Genomic DNA, 24,590 nt, shown 5'->3' on the forward strand with positions numbered 1-24,590 from the left:
AGTTAACATTAAAAATAGCTACATAGGAATGCAAAACAACCTCTGGTTTTAATTGTTTTGCTTTGGAAAATAGAAGGGATGGAGAAGGTTTCCAAGTGAGAGAGAGCTGCACTAAGAGAGAGTACATGTGCTTCATGATTCTTCATGAAGGATGAAAACTGTTGATTAACCTGAAAATATGGCAGGAAAGGTTCACTGTGGACTGAAAGGGCTTTTCTCTCAAAATGGTTTAAATAGAGAATTTATGATCAATACCAGTTCAGATTCCATAATGAGCTCAGCTGAAAATGGGTGGCAGACACCTTCCCATCCTCCAGGAGCAGGAGATGGATGAGCCAGCCTCCTCCTGCCTTCCCACTCTCGTCACACACGGCACCCCAGAGATGTTGCCAGTAGCAACAATGAGCTTTTCACCTGCTCAGATCTCCCTCCCCTCTGCTCCTGCTGCACGTGGTGCCACCAGGGGCTCTGGGTCTCACACTCTGTCCTTGCTTCTTCACCAGGTCCGTGGCTGGAGCTCCCTGGAACCTGCAGGGAGCAGGACAAGGTGTCAGGGCACAGGATTTCATGGAATCACAGGAGGTTTGAGCTGGAGGGGGTCTTCAAAACCATCTCATTCCACCCCCGCTGCCATGGCAGGGACACCTTCCCCTGTCCCAGGTGCTCCCAGCCCCAGTGTCCAACCTGGCCTTGGGCACTGCCAGGGATCCAGGGGCCTGCCCACCCTGCCAGGGAAGGATTCCTTCCCAACATCCCATCAAACCCTCAGTGTGAGCCATTTCTCCTTGCCCTGTCCCTCCATCCCCTGTCCCCAGTCCCTCTCCAGCTCTCCTGGAGCCCTTCCAGGCACTGAAAGGGGCTCCAAGGTCTCCCCAGATCCTGTTTTCCTTACCAGGAGAGGCACTGTGCCATGGGGCACCCCAGCAAAGCCATCCCTGGTGTCAGGGTTCAGGGAACCTGCAGATCATCTACCCCACCTGCTCTGGGTCATGGATCAGCCCACTCCAAATCGGGAGCTCCAAGAAGAGACTGAAGCTGCCCAAGGACTCAGTAGCTCATCCATCCTTCTAGCCATGAAATCAGAAAGTACCAGGTCACACTCTGAGAACAAATCCTCATTTATCTTTCATCAGACACAAGCCAAGTGACGTGGGGACCTCCCTTGTCCCAGCAGCCGACCTTCAGTCTTGGTGTCTTCAAACAGATCCCATTCCCTGGGCTTCAAATGCTTGTTGCTGTCACTGAGTGTTCTCTGAAGATTTTATTAAAACCTAGAAAACAACAGGAAAACCTAGAAAACAACAGAAGAAACTAGAAAACAACAGGAAAACCTAGAAAACAACATTAAAACCTTCAAAACAACACAAAAATCTAGAAAACAACAGGAAAACCTAGAAAACAACACAAAAACCTAGAAAACAACATGAAAAATCTATAAAACAACAGGAAAACCTAAAAAAAACAGGAAAACCTAAAAAAACAACAGGAAAACCTAGACAACAACACGAAAATCTAGAAAACAACAGGAAAACCTAGAAAACAACACAAAAACCTAAAAAAACAACACAAAACCCTAGAAAACAACAGGAAAACCTCGACAACAACACGAAAATCTAGAAAACAACACGGAATCTGCAGCTGGGATTTTTTAGCACATTAAGGACATTAATAACTTAAAATATATTTTAAAAAACCCTGATTTTTTTTTTTTAAGAGTGGGTTTTCAGGAGTGTGCTCTGCAGGCTGCAGGCTCCCCAGGGCAGGCAGCAAGGCTCGCTGCAGACAGTGCTGGCACAGCAGGCTCTGTGCCTTACATCTGGCAGTGCCTTACAGATGGCAGCAGCACCTCACATCTCCCTGGCAGGGCAGCTGGCACAGCCTGCGGAGGGCTGGCAGCGGCAGGCGGGCACCACGGTGTGCCATGGTGTGCCATGGTGTCCCACGGTGTCCCATGGTGTGTCACAGTGTGCCACGGTGTGCCACGGTGTGTCACAGTGTCTTACAGTGTCCCACAGTGTGCCAAAGTGTCCCACGGTGTGTCACAGTGTCCCACGGTGTGTCACAGTGTCCCACGGTGTGCCAAAGTGTCCCATGGTGTGCCAAAGTGTCCCACGGTGCCCCATGGTGTCCCATAGTGTGTCACAGTGTCCCATGGTGTGCCACAGTGTGCCACAGTGCCCCAAACTGTCCCATGTGTCCCACAGTGCCTCACGGTGTGTCAAAGTGTCCCACAGAGTCCCACAGTGTGCTGTGCTGTGCCACAGTGTCCCACGGTGTGCTACAGTGTCCCACCGTATCCCATGGTGTGCCCTGGTGTCCCACGGTGTCCCAGGGCCAGCTCTGTGTCCCCTGCAGAGCCAGCTCCCAGGGCCTCTCCCGCAGCCCCCCTGCCATCCCGGCTCCCCTGGAATTCCAGTTCTGATGGAGCTCCTCTGTGCCTTTCCTCTGCCCCGAGAGCAGCACCAGCTCTTCCCAGACACTGCTTGGTTTTCCTCAGGGTGTTACCCTTGCCTAAAACATCCTGAAGTATGGATTCTGAAGGGATGATAAAAGTGCAGATCTCCTCTTCCAGCACCTGCAAAAAGCTGTGCTTGACTTCAGCACTTTGCATTCTCTCACCTTCCCCTGAAAAAAAAACCCCTTTTTTTTTTTGTTGTTATTCTGAATCCATTTTTGAAATGACAACTCTGAAAGACTTGAGTCAGTGCCTTTCGTAACTGCAACTGCAAAAATAAAAAAGAGTAGATGAAATATCTGCAGAGAAGTTTGCTGAAGCAGAAAGAACCTCAGCACAATAGCAGGTGTCAGTCTGCACGAGTATTTCTGGAAAAGGGAAAAGCACAGGGTGTTCAATTCAGAGACATTTTGATTATCATTCCCCCCCACAATGACTGTGCAGTTACAGCTAAGAATTATCCAAAGGTAATAAAAATGATCATTGCCAAAAGCAGTAGGAATAAAGGAGATGTGAGGCAGAGCAGTGGAGGGTCTGGCTGAGCTTGCTGCGGGTCCCCACGAGGGAAACTCCCAGATGGGGAGGCCCTGCCTGCTCAGAAAAGCTGTGGCTGCCCCATCTCATTTTGTAGTGCCCTCAAATCAAACCTAACCATGAAATGGAAAAATAAAATCAAAACAGTTGTGCTTAATGCCAGAGAATGAACCATGAAACAGGGAAAATGATGTTGCAGGCAAGTAGAGAAGGCAGGTGCTGTGAACTGCTGCTTACCAGGGACTCGACACCGACCCAATTCCCTTGCTGAGAAGGGAGTCCTCAGATGTGATTCCCAAGGGCCAGCATGAAATAAGCTGCAGTGGAGTTTCTAGGACAGCTAGATCAAGGGAATCACTCAGCTCTCCCTGCAGTGCTGGGTGTTACAAAGGTGGATTTCTGGGATGCAGGTGGATTTCTGTAACCTGTGCCAGCTTAAGCTGAAGATCAAAGCAATCCCACAGCTCTGCCTCATCTGCCCTGGTCACTCCAGCTGCAGAGGGACTCACTGCAGGGCTGGGGCTGCCACTGGCAGCTCCTGGGCTCTGGAAACCACTGCTTGAGGGAGGCGAGCCCATCAGCAGCCTGGGGGTTAATTCCACACCATCCACAAACGTTAGATTTTGAAATTACCCTTCCCACGACACTGGAGGCCAAGGCTGTTTTTTAATCTGGCAAAATCAATCTCCTTCCTGGGGAACATCAGCACAGAAGAAATGCCCAGGGTGAGTTCCCCATCGATTGCACACAGAGCACCCACACAAGCTGGAGAATGATCTCTCACTGCTCGATAGGCTTTTATTGCTCCACCTGCTTTGAATTGCAAGTGCTTTGATAAATGAACTGAGAAGTTCCCCAGCTTCTCCTTCCCATGGGCGAACAGCTCAGTGGGGACTGCCAGAATTAACAGGGTGATTTTTCACAGCAGTGCTCGCTGACTCCCTGCTAAAGCCTCAATGCCTTTTCCTGCTCCTTTATCCTTGCAAACTCCCTGCTCTTCCAGCAGCAGCAAGGCATGGATACATCATACATTTTGGGAGACGGGCTCAACAGAAAATGTTTGCATTTGGGTATAAAAGCTTGATTTAAGGATTTTTGTGCAAAATCAACAGCTCAGAAAGCAAACATTCACTGGTAGCAACCTGTAGGAGAGCAGTTAAAAACGGGAATAGCAGCACTGGGCTTCGTGCATCCATAATAGGGAAAGGCACTGTGCTTGCTCTTGCTGGGTTAAGATCCCTTAAATGTGCCAAAGCCAACAATTCACCTGGGTCTGGACAATTCACAGCCACGTAAAAATAGCAGAGCAAGAGCAAACCCCCCTCAGCCACCAGGAACAGGTAAGAAACCTGCTGCTAAAGTAACAGCCTTAACCCCACCGAAATGCCTGGATCAGGCATTTATAAGGATAACTGGCACATCCCTCATCCCACCCCAGCAGCACTTCTCAGTCCCTTGTCCCTCTGCTCAGACTTTCTCCTCATTCTCTGTTTATTGTAGGGCACTCTGAAATTGAAGGCAGGGTGTAGGATTAGAAGAGCCCCATGTCTCCCTTGCTTAAGGGAGCGGGATGTTCCCCATCCCGTCCCTAATCCTGTTTGCACAGAGAGCAGGAGGGTCCCGTTTGTGCAGCTGTGACACAGTTGGCACAGCTGGCTGCGATTCCATCCTGTGCTCCCCGATAAAATAAGTGCCCGTGGTTTCCCGGGGCTCCCTGCAGCACCCACCCGCCCTCGGGAGCAGGGATATCACATTCCTCACATTCCTCAGGGATCCTCTGGGACTGCAGCAGCTCCAGCAGGGATGCAATGTCAGCCGAGTGCTTCCCATGCCAGAGGAAAAGGAGGGACCTGCTCAACAGCACCTGCTGAAACCAAGGCTCATTTCTGTGGGAATTAAAAGTCCCCCTTTGCATGGCTGATACACCCATGGGAAGTTCAGCTTTCTGCTCTTCCAGGTGTCCAGGCTGAATTAAATTTAACATCCCTGCATTAAGGGTTATTGTTAACAAGTGACAGCTGCTTTAATGTGCCCAAAGTCAGCAGAGCATTCACCTTCCTGCATGCCAAAACCTTGCATTATTGCAGGCACTATTTCAATCATTACTGAATCATCCTATGATTCAAACCTCTCTACAGGTTTAAGATAAAACCTTTGCTCAGCACCAAGCAGTGCCTTCTGTGCTACATCTCAGCTGGGAACTCTGCTCAGGCTAAAAAGTTACAGTCACAGTGATATCAGTGATATTTGGGTGATATCACCCTGTTTAAAGGACTTTTCCCTAAGTGCTGAGTATGAACATTTTATTTAAGATGACTCCATTTATGTCTAAAATTGGCTGTTCCTTATTAATATTCCAGACTGCCAATGATCCCTGCTCATAGCTACAGCAGCCTCTCACTCTTGAAAATGTGTTAAAAATCACAAACTGCCACCAAAAGAATTGTTGGAACAATCCCCATGGTAGAAATGGGCCTTCTGAAGGGAAAACTTTTAGCAGTACTATTTTTCCTCCTTTGGAAAAAAAAAAGCCACATTTGCCCAAAGCAAAATATTGAGCAGGAAAATAAATTAGGTTAAAGTTTTTTAAAAATATTGCTTATAACGGATGAATTTCAAAACACCTGTGTGTTTATTCTGTTACTGACTTGTCTCTTGTGGATTTTTAGATTTCCCTTCCAACACCTTCTCCAATAAAGCCAGATGAAATATATAAAAATATTTTATAAATAATAAATACATGGCACACAAATCCACATGAGGAGAACAACCAACTCCTCTTTAACACCAAGTGAGTACCGAGAGCCCTGGTGCTGGCAGAGCCTGGAGCAGGGAACAACAGGATATCAGGAGAGCTGGAAATAATTAATGCAAAACCCTGCAGTGACCCGGAGTGGTGCAGAGCAGCAGCTTTCCCAGCCTTGGTGGCCTTGAGCTCCTTCTGCAGAGCTCAGCAGGCACCTCTCCCTAATAAGCCTGGAAAAGGCAATAAGGTGTTTTGTTTTCTCTGGACGATGCCTAGGGAAAAGACAAGGATGTGCAAGTTACCATCTTATTTAAAGGTCAGAAAGAGGAAAAAACTACTTTTCCTAGGTGGAAAAACCTCTTAGATTTCCACTGGCACGTAGCCTGCTGCTGGATTTGCTCCTGACCCACCCACACCACGAGCTGATGGGATTGTGATGATCCTTCTTTCCTGGAGGTAACTCTTACTGGATCCGGCTGACCTGCTCTGACATCCATCTCCATCTGCAGGGCTTGCCCTGGGAAGCTGAGCCTGAAATTCTCTCAGAATAAGGAGAACAATGTCCCAGGCTGGAGCCCTGGTAAAGTGAGGTCTCCTGAACTTGTGCTCTCCCTGCCTTTGAAGCCTCTCTGCTCCCAGCAGTGGGAATAACACCGGCCGTTCCCAGAGGGGAATCCAGGGCTTTTTGTGCACAGCAAAGGAATCTCCTTTTTTCCTTCTTTTAGGAACTTAGCCAAGATGCTGCTACACAATAGAAGGTTATTTATAGGTAAGAGTGAAGAGCAAGAAAACCCAGGTGTCAACAGTTTCAACATTCTTGCTCTTGGTTCTATGAGGTGTGACAGGTGTAGCGGTGAGAGCTCTGCAGGAGCCCCCCAGGGGAAAAAATGGGAATTTGAGCCACAGGATATTCCTGTCACTGTCCTGACCACAGGCTGGGACAGCTCATGGAATCCCAGAATGGTTTGGGTTGGAAGGAATCTTAAAGATATCCAGTGCCACCCCTGCCATGGGACATCTTCCCCTGTGCCAGGTGCTCTAAACCCCAATGTCCAGCCTGGCCTTGGATATCTCCAGGGATCCAGGGGCAGCCACAGCTGCTCTGGGCACCCTGTGCCAGGGCCTGCCCACCCTCACAGGGAACAATTCCTGCCCAATATCCCACTTAAATCTCCCCTCCTTCAGCTTAAAGCCATTGCCTGTGTCCTGTCCCTCCATCCCTTGTCCCCAGCACCTCTCCAGCTCTCCTGGAGTCCCTTCAGGCACTGCAAGGTGCCCAAGTACTTAGCAGTTTACTGATGAAACTCTTAATTAAATTCTGTTTTCTTCCCAAATCTGTAAGCTACAGAAGCAGCACTGTAAAGGTACATGCAAATATCCCCACAAAACTAACATGACAGAGAAATGTGTGTCTGAAACCACAGATATTGGAGAGAAACCAGAAAGCCAGAGGAAGATTCACCTCAAAGGAAGCCAGAAACCAACACCTTTTTAGCTGATCTGCAGACTGCTCAGAGGCAGAACCATGGAGGAACAAAGCAAAGCAAGCCTGTTATCAAAAATAACCCTTAAAATAAATGTTACAGCAGCAAAAAAAGCAAAGTTTCAGACTGATTCTAGTTACATTCAGTGCACTCAGAAGCATCTTCCCACTTAACAGGAGTTTTATCAGTTTGCTTATCTTATCTTGATGCTACACCAACAGTAACAGCTTCTCTTTACATTTTAACTCGGGATATGTCAGAGACAGTGAAATGTCCCCAGAGATGTGAGACATGAACTCCAAACCTGCACAGTCATGAATATGCCAAAATTAACAATGCTCACAAATCTTTCTGCCAACATGTTCCATCCCATAAGCAAAGACAGGACTTGGAGACTCCCAGCGTGTCAATCCAAGCTAATTTCAGAAATATTTGATGATGCTTCCTTTTGTAAGCATATGTGATAGTTCTAATTCATTGAGGCTTCCCATATGGTGCATCCCTGTTCTTCTTACTATCAACAGACAGAGGGGAAATAAATTTGGAAATAAAGGAAACAGCAGTTCCAGGTTTTTCACAATCAACCAGAAAATATTTGTTGTACCAGGAGAAGTCCAGGATTTGGAACAGAAGGACACAGAAGCCAATTTTCAGTAGCTTTTCCTTAGTGCTGCCTTCCTGTTAGAGAGAACACAGCTACAGACCCTGCTCTGGGAATCACCAACAGGGACTGTCCAGGAGTCACACTGGAACCCTGGTGCTGCACAGGTGTGAAACTCCATGATTCAGGATTAAAGCTGCTCCCTGTGGCCTTCTGACAGATCACAACCCACCACTGTTGTTTTCAACAGGACTGTCAAGAACACTGCAAAGTCTAAGCAGGTGTAGTTTTACCAGAACATTACCTACATTAAAAACAAAAAAAAAAAAGCCACACCCTTTGTCCTTTTGAGTCAGCAGTTATGGTGAATGAAAATACCTGCAGGCAGGTAGTGGCTGCAGGCAACAATGACACACCTGTCCCACAAGCAGAACTTGTAACATTTTTTGTTAAATAACCCCAGAATTCAAGGATCTTGTACAAACATGTGTCAGGCATGGAATACTCCCTCTGGCACATCCCCTGAGTCCCCCAGGCAGACCAGCCTGAACAAAAACACTTCTGAGCTGCACTTCTGCTTCCCAGTGAGCTCCTCCACCAGCGTGGCACCTGACAAGCATTAAAATCTATGGCAGGATTAAATAAGATTTTATTGTCACATTTAACTGCTTTCTCAGAGATGTACATTTTGCAGGTTTCTGTGCAGAATAAAAATGAAGAGGGTGGCTGCCAACCTGTCAGTTCTGATTCCAGCATGGACACAGCCACACCTGAGCCACAGGTGCTCACAGGTGGGGACTCCACAGCAAGGTCTCTGTCCCAGGGATTGCAATGCTCCAAGACAAAAATGCATCCAGTTAAGGCTAATGAGAACAATGTCAAATAATTAAAACCAGAGCACTTGATGTTTAAAGATGGAACCACTTGGTAGAAGAGTGGCAAATTTAACAACTCATTTTTTTCCCAAAATTATTTTGCTTAATTTAGTACAGGTAAGGAGAGGGTAATGAACAGACTTTTGCCTATGGATATGATCCAGAAGACTAAAATTTCAGTGGGTAAATTTGAGATATTTAAAATTTTTCAGCAACTGCTTTGCTGTTCTGGGTATAAACCGAAGAACTATTGATACCTGAAAGTGATAAATGCTGCAGATAACCTCATCTTAAAAGGTGTATTTTCTCATTTACACATCAGGGATAAAGTCCAATAATACAAACTTCTTAGTGGCACAATTTCACATATTTTGGGCAACGTTAGCATACAAGCAGTATTTAAATAAAAGTAAGTGCATCCAAACATGAAATTCTCTAAATATACCACACTTCATTTATCCCAAACGGCAGTTTTCTGACAAGAGCTGTAATTCAAATTAAAATAATCATTTACATGTTTCACCCAGAGGAAAAGAGGTAATAAACCCAGGGGACTCTCCAAGCAATCTTCTCCTACCCTATCCCCTATTTATCACATAAAATAACTCATCTAGAAGCATAAATCCCATACTCAGATGCAAATAAAATGCAAGTAGCAGTCTCTGATGTTTGCAATTTGCAGACTCCAAAGTCCAATCATGATGGAATTTACTACTTCTGTCGGTCATTGACTGCTGTATGTGCACTTCATATTTATGCTAAAAGAACACATGAGACAATAAATGAGGCTAGTGTGGCATAAAGTCATTGTAAACCCAGCGAAACCAGAATAATTCTATTTATGACATTCATCTGGATGATTTACCAGGCATCCCACCCCCCCAACATCCTTTACAGAAAAAAAGGCAACCATCAGTTGAAGTGAGACACATTCTGTTTGTAACAAAGGTCGAACCAAACCCCTCCTCTGACGAGGGCATGCCCACAGAAGGAGGTTGACCACATCTTTTCCAATCAGGCTTCTCAGAATTATCAAAATTTCTTTGCTTGCAAAGGCCAATTTGGCTTACCATAGAAAGCTATTCGGAAGGCGGCTGATATATTTATTATTCCCTTTCAAAAATTAAAATTCAAGGCATGATAGTGCAAGAGGTAAGTTTTGATTTGAGAACATTATCTGTAGACTAACTGTGCTTAGTTACTACATCCCAATTTATTGTCTTAAAGAAAATATGGCAACAAAAGCTACAAGATCTCTATAAATTTCATTTTGCCTAAATTTACCAGTACATCCATGAACCTCATCCGTATTAGTACAACTTGATTATCCTAATGATTCCATTATAAAACTTGCAAAATGTATCACAAGGTGAATAAACCATCTAGTGCAAGTCTTCTACATTTCGTGTGCACAGTAATCCTGTGTAGTTCATTTCCTCTGGGTTAAATCCCCAAAATCTCTCGGTAACAATTATGAAAAAACAGTGTCATGTGGATTTTTCCTGTTTTCCCCCCTATCAAATCTGAGAAGTTTGAGTGTTCCTGGAATCACCATCGGGGTGTGCTGAAGGTCGTGACTCCCTTGTCTGTGAGTATTCACTGTCAGAGGACTCTGTGGGTTCGAGCAAATTCTCATAATCACTGTCTTCTGATTCGTCCACATTGTCAGCCAGCGCTCTTTGGGAAGATGGCATGGATGCTCCATTGCCAGAATATTTCAATCCTGCAGTTGTGGAAACATAACTGGAAGAACCGACTGCCTGAGGCCGAGGCATGAAGATGCTGCTGCTCTCCAGGAGCCCGGGGCTGCCAGAACTGTCTTGAGTGCTTGTGTTGAAATCCGAGTACGGCGGGGGAGGATCGGAGACGTCGGAATCCTCAAGTGTGCAGCCTTCCACAGCAAACCCAGTGTAGGACATTCGGGGAACAAACATGGGTTCCACGTTATCTGTTGGCATTTGCCTGCTTAAAATTGCCTGCTGCATTCCTACAAAGCAAAGAACAGGGGGTACTTAATGCTTTCTTGGCAACGTGCTCCACATACCTAGGCTGTGACCACCTTGCCTGCCCTCTCTCTTCATTCCTTCTGTTTGTTATCAAATGCTCATCCCTGGCACTGCTTTCCAACTCCAGCACTGGATCCTGTCCTCTCAGTCTGCCCTACTCATCTTTCATACCTCTGATTTTAGGCTTAGAGAGTCATCAATACACTACCCCTGACTGTCACATCAAATCTTGCTTAACTGCACCCTACTCTTTGAGCGCGACAAACTCCCCTAAATTTAGCAGTGCAGCCTGACCCTCACCGGGATCAGCACAGCTCAGTTATCCCAGTGATCCCATTTCAAACCCAAAATGAGTCAGAAAGTAAATAAACTATCCAAGTGCAAACATGCTACACTTTCATGTGCACAGTCATCCTGTACAGATCATTTCCTCCAGTTTAAGCTCCCAAAAAAAACAGCTACAGGATGTTTCCACAACCTGTTGCTGTTTCCATCTCATATTTTCTCTGTACTTTTCAGCTCCTTTTCACATCAAAAAGCACCTGTGTTAGGGCTCAACCTGCCTGTTCCTCTCTGTCTGTGTCTTATTCAGTAAAACTCAATTCAGTTTTCATCCATAATTGATATTTGATATTGTATCTTCAAAATATCACTTTGTACTTTCTTTTCAATGCCCCTTGTGCTAGGGGACAATGTCATAACACCTGCAAAGAAATCACCATGTCTTCTTCCCTCAAATTATTATTTTAATAACTTCACTCACATTAAAAATCTAAATGATGGAATTATAGCTGGGAGTGTAGCAGGGTATCAGAACAAGAATGTGAAAGTCATCTTAAATGAGCTGATTTGGAAAATAAATTGAGGAAGACGTGCACAGGAATAATGAACTGCAAAAGCTGCACAATGAGGAATACTTGCATCCTTCTGCAGAAAAGAAACTGGATTTATGTAAACTATAAATCAATATGCATGAGGTATGCTCAGCTGTGGAGATACAGGTATGTATCATTTCACTGTAGCTATTAACACTACAACCAAAATATATGTAACTATGAACACCACAGTCTGAAAAATAGGGAAAACTGGAGGAATGCTACAAAACACAAGGACTCGTCAGAGATCTAATAATCATGACCTAAGAGGAAAGGCTGGAATAACTGGGATTAGTAACTGGCAAGACTGAAGAAAGCATTTTATTCTTAAATGTGCCTAAGAGGCTGCTGCAGAAAGGTAAGTTTGAGTATTGCACACTAGACACAAGAAAGGCCTTCCTGGCAGGAAGTTTTGTTAAGCACTGGGAGAGACTGAAGTTTTTGACTAAGGGGTTATTAACCAACAAAGCTGCCAGAACTGACACTGGAATGTGTAAGGTGAGGGACACAGTGGGATCAGCTCCATTTACTGGAGAAACCCCACATGGAGGGTGAGAGTTCCTTTAACCAAGTCACTGAGATGCCTCTTGGGAATAAAAAGAGCACATTCCCTCAAGTGGCTACAGAACAGCACTCCATTTCTGGGCACAACAGAACTGCAGTGGGAGATTTCCTGGCATCTGGGAAGTGCACAGCACTCAGCAAAGCCTGGAACATCCTGCTACATGTACAGAAGTATTTCAGTGACCTGGCAGCTAAAGTCTCAACTGCCTTTTATAATGGAGTGTTGAAGTCATAACCTGTTAACCCAAGGTTTGTAGGAACAGCAAGCTCTCACACAACACTCCCACAGGAACTGGAATCAAACTCTCCCTTTTCCTCACTAAAACCAAGGAAATTCTCCCAGCATTGAGCAAGTGAGGGAACAGAAGGCCAGATTCAGTAATTAACTACTCACATCTAAAAATACTGCAGAGCTCCAAGCTGCATGTTTTCTTGTTTCAGCCCTCTCACATGATTCTCTGCTCTGGCATGAATTCTCAGTCCAGCATTTGCATCTCCCTGGTAGTACCCAGAGCTGAGCACTGACTGCTCTTCCTCCTCCTCCCCCAGCTTTTCCCATCTGTGCTGGGATCAGCTCCAGCCACACTAAATATCCACCTCTGCTTCCCCATAGTAGCAGTTCCCTGCCTACTTCATCTACAGCCAAGCAGGAAACAGCAGTGACTCATTTACTTCCACCTTTCACATGGTCCTGGGCTAATCTTGGCTCTGTTACCTTATCTTTGAGGTTCAAAGAAGAACTTGTGCTGACTAAAATGCTCATGTGGTAACAGTACCTTGCTGTCTGGAGAAAATTAAAATACCAGTCACAGCAGCAGGTCCATTACAGAATTTGGGTGTTCACCCACCTAAACCACCTTTTTGCCATGCACTGATTTGGGTAACAGGATACAGAAATAATAAAAAACACCTTGTAGCTAAAATGACAAAATTTCATTATTTGCTTATCATTTAAACATGAGTAAAAAGAGGCAGTGTTTGCTGAAATGTGTAATTTGCTTTTAGGTTTTTATCTTACTTCCCATTTGCCTGTTCTCTGCCCCTACTCTCCACCTTCAGTCTTCCCTTGCACTCCCAAATTCAGTTAGATCAGCAATGCCTCTTTAGAAGGAGCCACGTGCTTCACAAAACTTATCTACTGCTAACCAAAGTCTCCTGAGGCCACACTCAGTTTTTAGGAAGGAGGGACAGTGTGGCAATCAGCCAAATGTGCTCACACAGCAAGTCTCACTGACTCAGGAAATTATGGAGCAGCAAAATAAAATGAACAACACCTACAAAGATTTACTTCAACACTGAGAAGTGATATTATTTCAGTGCTAAACATCTTTACCACTAAGTCAGCAAATGGGAGTGGGAATAAAAATTTTGTAAAACCATGGATAGCTCCTGGCCTGTGAGCACAGCACATTACTTCAAAAATAATCTCTTCAGTATTTAGCTTTTTTCCCCCACTTTTCTTTTCCTACAGCTGATCTTTTCCTGTGTTACTTCCAGAACTGACTTGCTCATTCTTTCTTTACAGTGTTGTCTCTCCTGTATTTTAAGCTTGCTAACACTGGATGATTCCAGCAGAAATACCTTCAGCACACACTTTCACAGCTCAGGTGTCGTTCAGCACAAACCCATCATCTTGCCCTTCCTAGCGGGATGCTTTTTCCCAAGAGTTATCAGCAATACAAAAATTATTTTAATTCCACAAAGTATTTCTCCTCACAGCATCTGCTTCTGAAAAAAAAAAAAAAGGTAAATAAAAGGCGACTTACTTATTTCTTGTTCTTTTTCATTCTTCTTTTGTGTGATTTGCCTTTTTAACTTGTTTACATCAGCTTGAAAAGATTCAACAACACGTTCACTTTTTTCTACATCTATACATACTGCCTAGGAGAAAAATGTAAGATATGCTTAGGTTGGGCAAAAAAGTAGGAAATAGTTTCAGGACAACATTAATAAAGCTACTACCAGACAAGAAGCCATTAAAGCACAAAACTAAAAGCAGGATTTAACTGCAGCAGAAATACTCAACCTCATGTTTTCTTTACTGGCTGTTGCTGCATTATAGGAAAAGCATTTCCAAATAATGCATCATGACAGGAGATTTGCAGTAAGATCCAAAGTTGGTTGATGTCCAACATCCCTGGAAGTGCTCAGGATGGATGAGGCTTGGAGCAGCCTGGGACAGTGGAAGGTGTCCCTGCATGGCAGGGGAGGAATGAGATGAGCTTTAAGGTTCCTTCCCACCCAAAGCATTCTGTGGTTCTGTGGAATTAAATATTATTGGCCATGACCACTTCCAGGGATGGTGATTCCACCACTGTCCTGAACAGCCTGTTCCAATGCCTGACAGCCCTCTCAGGGAAAAAAAAATTCTCCTAATTTCCATCCTAAACCTCCCCTGGTGCAACTCGAGGTGGTTTCCCCTCCTCCTGTCGCTTGTTACTTGGGAGAAGAGAGCAACAATGTCTCCCCTCAGCCTCCTTTTCTCCAGGCTAAAGAAACCCAGTTCCATTTTTCCAGACAGCAATTGAAACAACAGCAGGAGCACAGAGGACAGCCGTGCTCCTGGCAAGAACAGCATCACAGAACAATGCCATTAGCTAATGGATACAGCTCTGAAGAGAAACCTTCCTATTCCCTGAAGCTGCCTGGAAGTGTCTGCCTTCCAAAGGAGGTTGGAAGGTGCAACTTCCCAGTGAGAAAGAGCAGCTCCCCCTGTGCAGGCAGGTGCAGGGGATGGTTGGAGGGATTGTTCCTTGTTCCCTGCTCAGGAGCCAACCAGCAGAGCTGAGCTGGAGCAGAGACACGAATCCCCCCAGGGCAGAAGCACAGGGAAAGCCTGGGAACAAGCTGTGACTCCAGCACAATTAGCAGCTGTGTGAGCTCCCCGGGCAGCACAGCTCCACTGCTCTTCACACAGGACAAGCTGTGAACTGACAAGCTCACAATGAGCAGAGCTGACACTCCAGGCATTTTCAGATGCTTTGGCACATTTGGAGCAGGATTCACTCATGCTCCACACAAAATGTTCACAAGTTTTAACTAACAGATGGTGCTCTGCTCATGCTCCATACCCAGAGCCAGGAGTCATTTTTAAACCTCTGCAAATCCCTACAGCCTTCAGCAGGGCTTCTCTTCACTGCAAACCCTTAAAAATGACTAACACCTCCCATAAATCACTAAGTATTAAATCCTTTACTTGCAAAAGAGAAAAAATTGGTGCTGTTTGTACCAACCACTTTCATAGAAGCCACTGCAAATGCTCACATTAAATAGAAACTGAAACGTTTAATTCTGAAGTCAGTCTTATTTTCCTACAGTTCATGATAATTACTTATGAGCTCTAAAAATCTCCATCTCCTCCACTCCTGCTTTAACCAAAGGATGAATAAAAGATGCCACATACATACAGACCAATAAAGAGTAAAGGATGTTACCTGTACTTTTTCCTGAAGTGCATTATAAACCTGATAGATAGCCCTGATGTCCTTCATCACTCCATCTTTGTCAAAAAAATCAGTACTAAAAAGAAAGCAGAAATCACTAGTGACAAAAGACAATGCAGGTTTCTAGCTCATGCTGTCTTTGAATTCCTGTTAAGCAGTCTATCACTGTATTTTAAAAATGCATCTTATTGCTAAATACGCTATTTTAGCAACAGTATATTGCTAAAAATGTACCATACTGTCATAAACAAAAATCTGGACAGCAGCATATTCAATACCAAAACTCCTTCTGGAACAATAAAGTCTCATTTGAATGAGATTAAACTTGTGCCAGAATCTTGAAGCTTGTATAATTTCATTGTTAACAGCCAGAAAAGCTACTTTGAATTTATGGCATTTAATTGAAAATACTTAAGAAAAACATCAAGAATTCAATGCTTCTGAGGCAGAGTTCAAGTGCACACAGAATTCCTTGGGGAGGTGGGTGGAAATAAAGTTAGAAGTTTCCAGCCAGAAGGGTCCCAGCATGGACTGGCCACACCAACTCTGCTTTTCTGAGAAGTTCACTGAGTTCCCTTGGTTATTCTAAAAGATCCAATTCTGACCAGGAAAAAAGCCCACTGGGAACTGACCACTCTCCTCCAGAACTGTTTTTTTGCTGCTCAGCATGTACATTTGTGGTATTCTCTGTGAGATACAAAGAGCAGAGCTTGATGACTACTTCATTTAAAAAGGAAAAGTCCTTACCCGTGTTCCTTAATAACTTTGGCATAATTCTGAGAAGTATTTGGCACTGAAGAAGCTTTGTATTCCTGTTGACTAGTGTTGCCTAGATTAGGAATAGTAAGTGACACCCTTTGATTATACCTGCAGAGAAAGTACAGAAAGATTTTTTAATTAATTTTAAAAAGATTCTTTACAAAAGCCTTGATACTATCCCCATCCCTCTGATGATCAGAACTCATCAAACTTAAAAGCTTCTGCATTAGGTTTGTTATAAAAGTAGCTGAATATTACAAGTTGTGTTCAAAATAAATGCAGGATGAAAACCCCTTGATACAGAGCTACCTCTACACCTCCAAGAACGTTTATAATGTGCTAACTATCAGAGGTATATTCTGATCCACTAGAAGAAACATGGTAGTGACATCTGATGTCTCTTAAAATAGATTTTTTTTGGTCTGATGACTTAAGAGATCGAAAAGAATTTTTGTTTACTCTAATATTAATTTATAAATTATTTGCACAAAAAAACAACCTAAAAAAGAAAAAAAAAAAACCAAAACAAATCAAAAAACCCCACAAAAACAAAACAAAACAACCAAACCCAAAACACCCAAAATAAAACCAAACCTGTCATCATTAATAAGCACCCCAAGATATCATTGGACAAACACAAAGCTTTCTTTAAGTGCAATTGTACAAATTCCTATATATTTTAAAAGAATAGCAGTAAAAAGCAAAACAGTCTCAGGACTGGTTCATTGGCAGAGTTTGCTTACCTTCTGTTTGGTCTAAAAAGCACATATTCTAAAGCATGTGTTGAGTTATTTGCAGTGGAAATGAAGCTGAAGAGAAGGAAGACGAGGTCAGGCACTCCAAGGATGTGTGTCAGCTGTTTATGAATGATGTGCTCTCTGTATGACATCTGCTGCTGAGTGTTTCTCCTGAATCTGTACCATCCAATAACGTTCTGTAATCAAAGTACATCAGGAAAAACCCACAGTGTTACCTGAGAGACACAGATTTACCTTCTGAGGATAAAGGGGCTGATATCGTGGTATCAGCATCACCCACGAGCTTTAGGACAACGAAACAAACTGAATTCCTCAAGATTTGAGATTGAGATGGTCAATAGAGCCCTACACTTTTGGAGACCTACACTTAAATCCTTTGCATTCCTTCAGGGAAATTAGACATTGCTCCCAGTTTAATCTAAGCACCACAAATCCAACAACTTCTGTACAGGATAAGCCCTGGATCAAAACAAACCATCAGATTTGTGAAGGAAAGGATTTATTCTAGTTAACTACCTTTTTTTTTTTTCCATTTGTTTTCCAAACCCACTCTTTCTAATGCCTATAAGATGAGGAAAAGATAGAAAACTTACTTTTCTTCTGTCTTTGAGAATCCTGTCCAAACTCTCCTCATTAACTTTGCCTGCATAGTCATAAAAGCTTGAACAAAAAGACAGAAAGGTAAGTACACAGTTTATACACACATATTATACATAAAGTAAATAATTTATACTTTGAGTGTTCTACAAGTAGATGGCATTCTAGACAAAAGAAAGCAACTTCCAGAGCCTTCCTTTTACCACAGAAATGCACTGTGCAATTTTATTTTGACCAGCATTCTGTAAAACCCTGCTTTGATAATCAGAAGCCTAGCAGCCCAGAAGAAATGAAACCAGGGCCATTTTAAATGCAATTCCAAATCAATTTCTTGAGCTCCAGTGCTGCCATTGCACTCACATGGCTGGATCCTTGAAGCCAAAAGAGTCAGCAATAATTCAAAGCATCATGGTCTTTCCAAATGGTTCTCCTTCCACAGCTGAACCCAAACCCTGACATGTTATTTTGTGGACATGACAGATTTAGGAATTTATGAATCTACCTATGCAGACAGGTTTAGGTATTCAGGTAGATTGGAGTGCATGATAAAAGGAAAAAATTGGAAAACAGATTCCTCCTTGGTCTGACATTAACACCTAAAGCTGTGCAGCAAAATGCTCTGGTTTAGGGGTGTGTGACTTCAACTTTTGGGGGGTGGGGTAAAAAACCACCAAGTCCTGAGCTCAGTGCTTGGCTGGTAATAAGGATGAAAATACCATTTACTTCAAGGTGTAAGCTGTTGGGAAAACTCAGGCTACAACTAATGACAAATTTGAGACACTATGTTATATATGCACATTTTTTTCAATTCATATTTGCAGTATTTATTTATAATCCTGGTGGATATCCAACTCTTTCTCTGTCTGTGCTTTATCTCCATGTGTGGAGTCTGCAGCATTTAAATCACTGGGTTAAGAGTACCCTCTCTGTAATTACCAGCCAGCAAGTGACTGACTGCAGCTTCTCTCTTTAATGCAACCAATGTCAATCATGATGTCTAAGCTACTGTGTCTTCTTAATTGGCTAGAAATCGCTCAAGATGAGAGGAGATTAATTGGGAATTCCTTCTCAAAAGGAATTCTAGACAGTGTTTTAGAAGCCATCACTGTGTAACAAGTGAAGACTATAGAGAAAATCTACATGCAAATAGATGGAAGCTGTTAAATAGAATATATCAGCCCCATATTTAATTTAAATTATGGAGTTCAGAGGATCAGAAGGCAAAAATAACTAGAAAGCTGGAAATGTTACAATAATTATTAATTTGTGCAGGTTGGCACCACTAGGCACAAACCAACTTGTTAACCCAGCAGGTTGCCAGGGTAAGGGCACACAGGGGAAGCTGTGACCCACCAGGCCCAGGCAGAGCCAGCCCAAGACTACAACAATTTAAATTGATTTTGACATTCATCCTCATCATCAGAGCGATATGAGCTGACCTGAGTGCTGCCCTACCTCCAGCAGCTACACAGAAATCCAAAGAGATAGAGAAATAAACCCCTTCCAAGCTACACTACAGCTGTGAACTCCTGCTTTGATTGTCATGGTTGGTGCCACTTCCGTGTGTTTCTGTAAAACCATCAGATGAGCAAGCACTGCTAGGGACATTTGAAATGCTAATATGTTGCAGGGACCTCCCCATTTTTATATTCTGCAGCCACCACAGCAAAACAACAAAAGAAGCTTACCTAAAGAGTTTTGAACAAGGCTCATGGTTATGGATTTCTGCAACAACAAACAAACAAAGAAAAAAGTGACATATGTCCAACTGCTCCAGGCAAAGAGAAATAACACTGGCATATCTTGCATGAACTTTCCATATCAGAGCTACTGAGCAAGAAACATTTGTGTCACACCACACACTGCCCTTACTGTCTCAACACTTGATGACACAGCACCATGCACAGAAAACTGCCTTCACTTCAGAATTTGACCTTTTGCATAGGAAAATATTTCAATAAGCACGGCATACACTTGCTCAGATGCACAGACATTTATCTGAGCCTCAAATACACACTTTTGATACTATTTGATAGTTACAAACTCCTCACAAAGGCATTTCTGATTTCTGTTTTCTTTTTTCTATACCTTTCCACAACAGCTTATTTGCATCCATATACATTGTTTCTTACAGCAGCAAGGAATAAAAAAGGGATGGGGAAGAGAATCACTGAAATATTACACATTATAGTGTTTAAAGAGGCAAGGCAAACAGAATCTCTAATGAGAAAAGGGGTTAAAAGCAATTTCAAATCATTTAGCTGCATTTTATAATTGTTATATGAAATATTAAAAAGTCAGGGCAGTGTTTTTTCATTGAAAAGGTTGTGATAAATGCTAAGATTTTTATTTAATCAACATGCCAGCAATCTCAGAGGAGAGTGAGAAAAGAGTAAAAATCCAATCTTACATTGCCTTTCCAACACCAAGCATGACTTATTTTTTAGGAGCTTGGAGCAACCTGGTCTAGTGGAAGGTGTCCCTGCCCATGGCAGGAGGTGGAACAAGATGGGGTTGAAGATCCCTCCCAACCCAAACCCCCCTGGGATTCTGTGACCACACAGCACAAATATTTCCAGCTGCAGCAGCAGAGCCCCTCTGGAGTTCAGCAGGAGCTTGCCCAGCTCTGCCTCCCTGCAGTGATTCAGCACCCGCTGCTCGGGGCTGCCATCCCAGCAGAGGCACCAGGATGGATCCCAGCTCCCAGGAACAGCAGCCAGCACCATCCACATCTCAGCACAGTTGGTGTCTATCAAAACAAAGCCCTGAGCATCCATTGCAGGCACACTGCCTGACAAACTGCACATTCTCACTGGCAACAACTCCTCAGGGTGCTGCTGTTAGAGTTACTGACTCCTTTACTTGAGAGAAAATTGTATCAACTCTAATACTTTCACACCATCATGCAGGCATCTGTGGAAACAATCTGCTAACAAAGCCTGTAAGTACAATTACTCCAGCTTAGACCAATTCCTTCCAGCAAATCCATTGACTGCAACAACATCCTTGGTTCTTGGGTGGTGATGTTGCTACACAGTCTTTGTGTTTTGAGAAACAGTAACAAGAAGCCTCCTGCTCAGACCCCATGAAGGAGCCAACATTTCAAATTTAAGGCTTACACTGACTTATTTATATATATATGTGTGTATCTATGTACACACTATGTACACACACTAAGGAGACACAAAATAAAGTGAAAAGTCATCTGTGACAACAGTGCCACAAAAATGCCAATCTCATGAGCTGAACTGGCAGTCCAAGAGTTAATTTTGATGAATAAATATTGAAGTAAAAATGGCAAATACAAAAATATCCAGCAGGTCTTCAGGAGTGGGTGATTTCCATTCTCACAAAGTCACTGTAACCAGTAATGTGACAAAGGGGTGATTTAAAAAGGGAGCAATTTTTACCACCACAAACACTTGGTTTAGGAAACCAGGCCAAGGCTGCAGGTGGTGACATCACTGCCAACAACAACCAAGATCAGTGACCACTGAAGAGCAAGGTCTAATCCAAAAACCTAAAAATGACTGGCTCTGCCAGTTCTGTCTGAACACAGAGCCACCAGCAACACTCTGACAGTGATTATATGCAAACACAACAAATGCTATGCCTTGATCTTCTGTAACTGAGCTCTGACACTTCCCAGTCAATTTACCACCCCTGTTCTCTAGGGAATAACCAGGACAGGAAATACTGAACCTTCTGGAGCCCAGAGCACAGAACCATCACCACTGCAAGGTGGGAAATGTCTTGGGATGTAACATGGTACCAGTGCACATGTTCACAGATCACTGTTTGTGCCAGAGTAACATCTGAGCCAGTCCAGAGCTGTTTGTGCTTCCACTGAGCTTGATGCACACCCTGCTTTGTTATCTGGGATCACAGTCACAGAGGTATTTAAGGAGGTTTAAATCTATTTTAACAGCTAGTTATATATCCAGAAACAAAAAGGCAGTTTCTTTCAGGGCTTTCCTATTTTCTATAAACCAAACATACAGCAGCTTCTCACTCATGTCTAAAAAATCTCCTTCAACCAACACCTAACAACAAGATCTTTGATCTTTGCTCAGTTTTCACAACACATCAGCTGCACAGAACTTGTGCTTATCAACAAATTGTCTGACAAATATTCCTTGTCCAGTCCTGCTGTGACAGTTCATGATGTCACCAACTCCCAGCCATCCATCCACACCTGCTACTGAAAATCTGCCTCTTTCAGTACCACTACATCAAACTATGAATTAATTTTATTTGGAGCACATGTTGTATTTAGGCAACTGTATCAATTCCCCACAGTAATTTTTCCATCGTGGAATGCAGACAAATATATTCAATAATCTTCCCTCCATAAAAGGAGGTGCATGAAACCCCTGTAACTTGCAAAGATTTGTTTCCTTTCCTCACATCTCAACCACAAACACACAGACACTGAGGCAAACGTGATCCTGAAAGTCTGACACGCCCTGTGATTGTCTCACACCAGAAACAATTCTTAATGAAACCTCCTGAAAACACGAAACCTGAGCAGGGCCTGTTTCAGAACAACTCAAAGTTACATCACTTACCTATCACTTGCAGAAATTCAGTGTTGCTGATCTGTGAATCACTAATGCTGAAAGTCTCTTCTTGTCTCACCTCTCCCAGCAGAAATCCTTCCTGCAATTTTAAAACAAAAAGATTAAAAATACGGGGAAAAAATCGACCATATGCAGTCATTTACTGTAACTTTCTTAGCTTCAAACTGAAACAAAGGTGAAGTTTGAAAGACACATCTGAGCTGCAGCGGGTAGAAACTGCTCTGAGGTTTTACCAAAGCTGGTTTTCTGCTTTGCCAGCATCCTTTTACAACACTACAGGGATGGGCTGTCCAGAAGGAACATTCTACACACGACCCACACAAGGCAAACACATCACAAAAGGGAGGGCTCAGCCCCAGATACAAGGGGGAAAAGCTCCAGCAAAGCCAAGGGAAGAGGAGTTCAAACCTGCAGGGACTTACACAAATTTTAGTGTGGAGACTGGGCTGGACCCTGACAACGCCGGGATTGCAAAACCCAGAGGGCAATTTAAAAGTAAGGCAATTTTAAGGTACATTAATTTATTCTCCATCCCTACCCAAAATGAAGAAGGAGATTGAGCTGGAATCAGGAGGTTTTGGCACAAGGCGCAGAGGAAAAGAGCAAGCTCAGGCTAAAAAGGTGCCAACAAAACCCAGCGATTCGGGAACACCCCGGCTCTGCACTGCGCCCGTGGCGGGTCGCAGCTGCTGGAAAACCGCTCATGGAGCTTCTACAGGAGCGTTTTCCTCCCACAACCCGCGTCCTGCGGGAGCCCCACCCCGCGGGGAGCACCCCGGGCACCCCACATCCCGGGAACAGCCCGGACACCCCACAGAGAGCACCCCTGGTTCCCCACATCCCGGGAACAGCATCCCGCGGACCCCACCCAGACACCCCACATCTCGGGAGCAGCATCCTGGGGTCCCCACACTGCGGGAGAAGCACCCCCGGGCACCCCACAGCCTACCCGGGAAGGAGCAAACCAGCAGCCCATATCCCCGGTACCCCGCGGAGCATCCGGGGCACCCCACATGCCGGACACCCCATATCCCGCGGAGAGCCGCCCGCACACCCCACATCCCGCCCGGACGCCGCACATCCCGCCCCGCTGTGTCCGTCTGGGGCCGCCCCCGCCCGCCGTGACCAGCGGCCGGGCCCCACCGGCGGCGGCGCGGCCTGGAAGCTCCGCAGCGCAGCCGCCGGCCGGGGTGCAGCGTGAGGGAGCCCCGCGGGCCCGGGGCGGCGGCGGGGGGCACGTACGTGGTCGGCGCTGCTGTTGGCGCTGCAGTAGCACACGGAGCTGAAGGTGTAGCCGGAGATGGACGCCGCCATGACGGACACACCGCCGCCGCCGCCACGGCGCACGCGCGCCGGACGCACGCCCGCTTCCGGCGGCGCCGCGGGGTGTCATGGGGAGTGTAGTCCCGGGGGGGGCAGTGAGGTACCCGCATGGGAAGGGTGGGAAACTGTGGGAGCAGTTGGACCATTGAGTTTGGAACAGAACCCCGAGCACATCGAGCCCAACCTGTGACCGATCGGCTCCAGAGCCTTCCCCAGCTCCATTCTGTTCCCTGGACATGCTCCAGCCCCTCAATGTCTGTCTGATCCTGAGGAACTTTGATGTGCTGGAGCTTGTCCAGAGGAGACCACAAAGGTGATGAGGGAGATGGAGCCCCTCTGCTCTGGGACAGGCTGGAGAGCTGGGGCTGTTCACCTGGAGAAGGCTCCAGGGAGAGCTCAGAGCCCTGCCAGGGCCTGAAGGCGCTCCAGGAGAGCTGGAGAGGGACTGGGGACAAGGGATGGAGGGACAGACACAGGGAATGGCTGCCACTGCCAGAGGGCAGAGATGGATGGGAGATTGGGAAGAAATGTCGCGGTTCACACACACGGAGCTGTACAGAAGGCAACTGTGCAGCAGTGCTGTTTATCACTCTCATTTTCTTCCTCAAACACCTTGTAACAAACCTCGCAACAGCAATAACGTCTGCGACATTTGCAACGAATAAATACCGAAAAGAATAAACACTTCTTTTAAACATTGCGCTGATTTTCATGGTCCCTGGACGCGATTTGAACTTCAGGGACCTTCAGGGCCATTTAATTACAACCCCTGCCACGGGCAGCGACACTTGGGCACAGACCCGGTGGCTGCCAGACGGGATTTTAAGTGACCGCAGGAATTTGGAAACATTAGAAACCACGCCAGGTTCTGGAGCGGGCCGGATTTAGGTTTTAAATGCCCTAAAACATCAGAAACCCCTCAGGTCCCTGTGTCTCCCCTCACGGCCGGATCACCGAGCCCGGCTCCTCCCGCCCGGGAGCGGCCGCGGC

At 44.9% G+C, this 24,590-nt stretch overlaps 1 protein-coding gene across 1 annotated transcript; it reads right to left on the bottom strand.

Moving 5' to 3' along the window:
* Positions 1-8,452: 8,452 nt before the first annotated feature.
* ABRAXAS2 (abraxas 2, BRISC complex subunit) lies at positions 8,453-23,637 on the bottom strand. Its single transcript, XM_041461405.1, has 9 exons — positions 23,520-23,637; positions 22,266-22,356; positions 19,386-19,422; positions 17,694-17,760; positions 17,086-17,276; positions 16,331-16,450; positions 15,575-15,659; positions 13,907-14,021; positions 8,453-10,682 (listed from the first exon to the last, which is right to left on the bottom strand). The coding sequence occupies exons 1-9, from the start codon at positions 23,589-23,591 to the stop codon at positions 10,213-10,215; spliced, it is 1,248 nt and encodes a 415-aa protein (XP_041317339.1). The 5' UTR covers positions 23,592-23,637; the 3' UTR covers positions 8,453-10,212.
* Between the last annotated feature and the right edge of the window lie 953 nt (positions 23,638-24,590).

The sequence above is a fragment of the Pyrgilauda ruficollis genome, unplaced genomic scaffold (assembly GCF_017590135.1).
Source record: "Pyrgilauda ruficollis isolate IOZ18807 unplaced genomic scaffold, ASM1759013v1 scaffold15, whole genome shotgun sequence".
NCBI lineage: Eukaryota > Metazoa > Chordata > Aves > Passeriformes > Passeridae > Pyrgilauda > Pyrgilauda ruficollis.

What these genes read in the sequence shown, in the direction of transcription:
- ABRAXAS2 (XM_041461405.1), bottom strand. Translation starts at nt 23,591, where the DNA reads ATGGCGGCGTCCATCTCCGGCTACACCTTCAGCTCCGTGTGCTACTGC. An exon ending in CCAACAGCAGCGCCGACCAC is followed by an intron (nt 22,357 to 23,519) that starts GTACGTGCCCCC and finishes TTAAAATTGCAG; the next exon opens with GAAGGATTTCTGCTGGGAGA. An exon ending in CACTTCAGGAAAAAGTACAG is followed by an intron (nt 14,022 to 15,574) that starts GTAACATCCTTT and finishes TTTTTCTCCTAG; the next exon opens with GCAGTATGTATAGATGTAGA.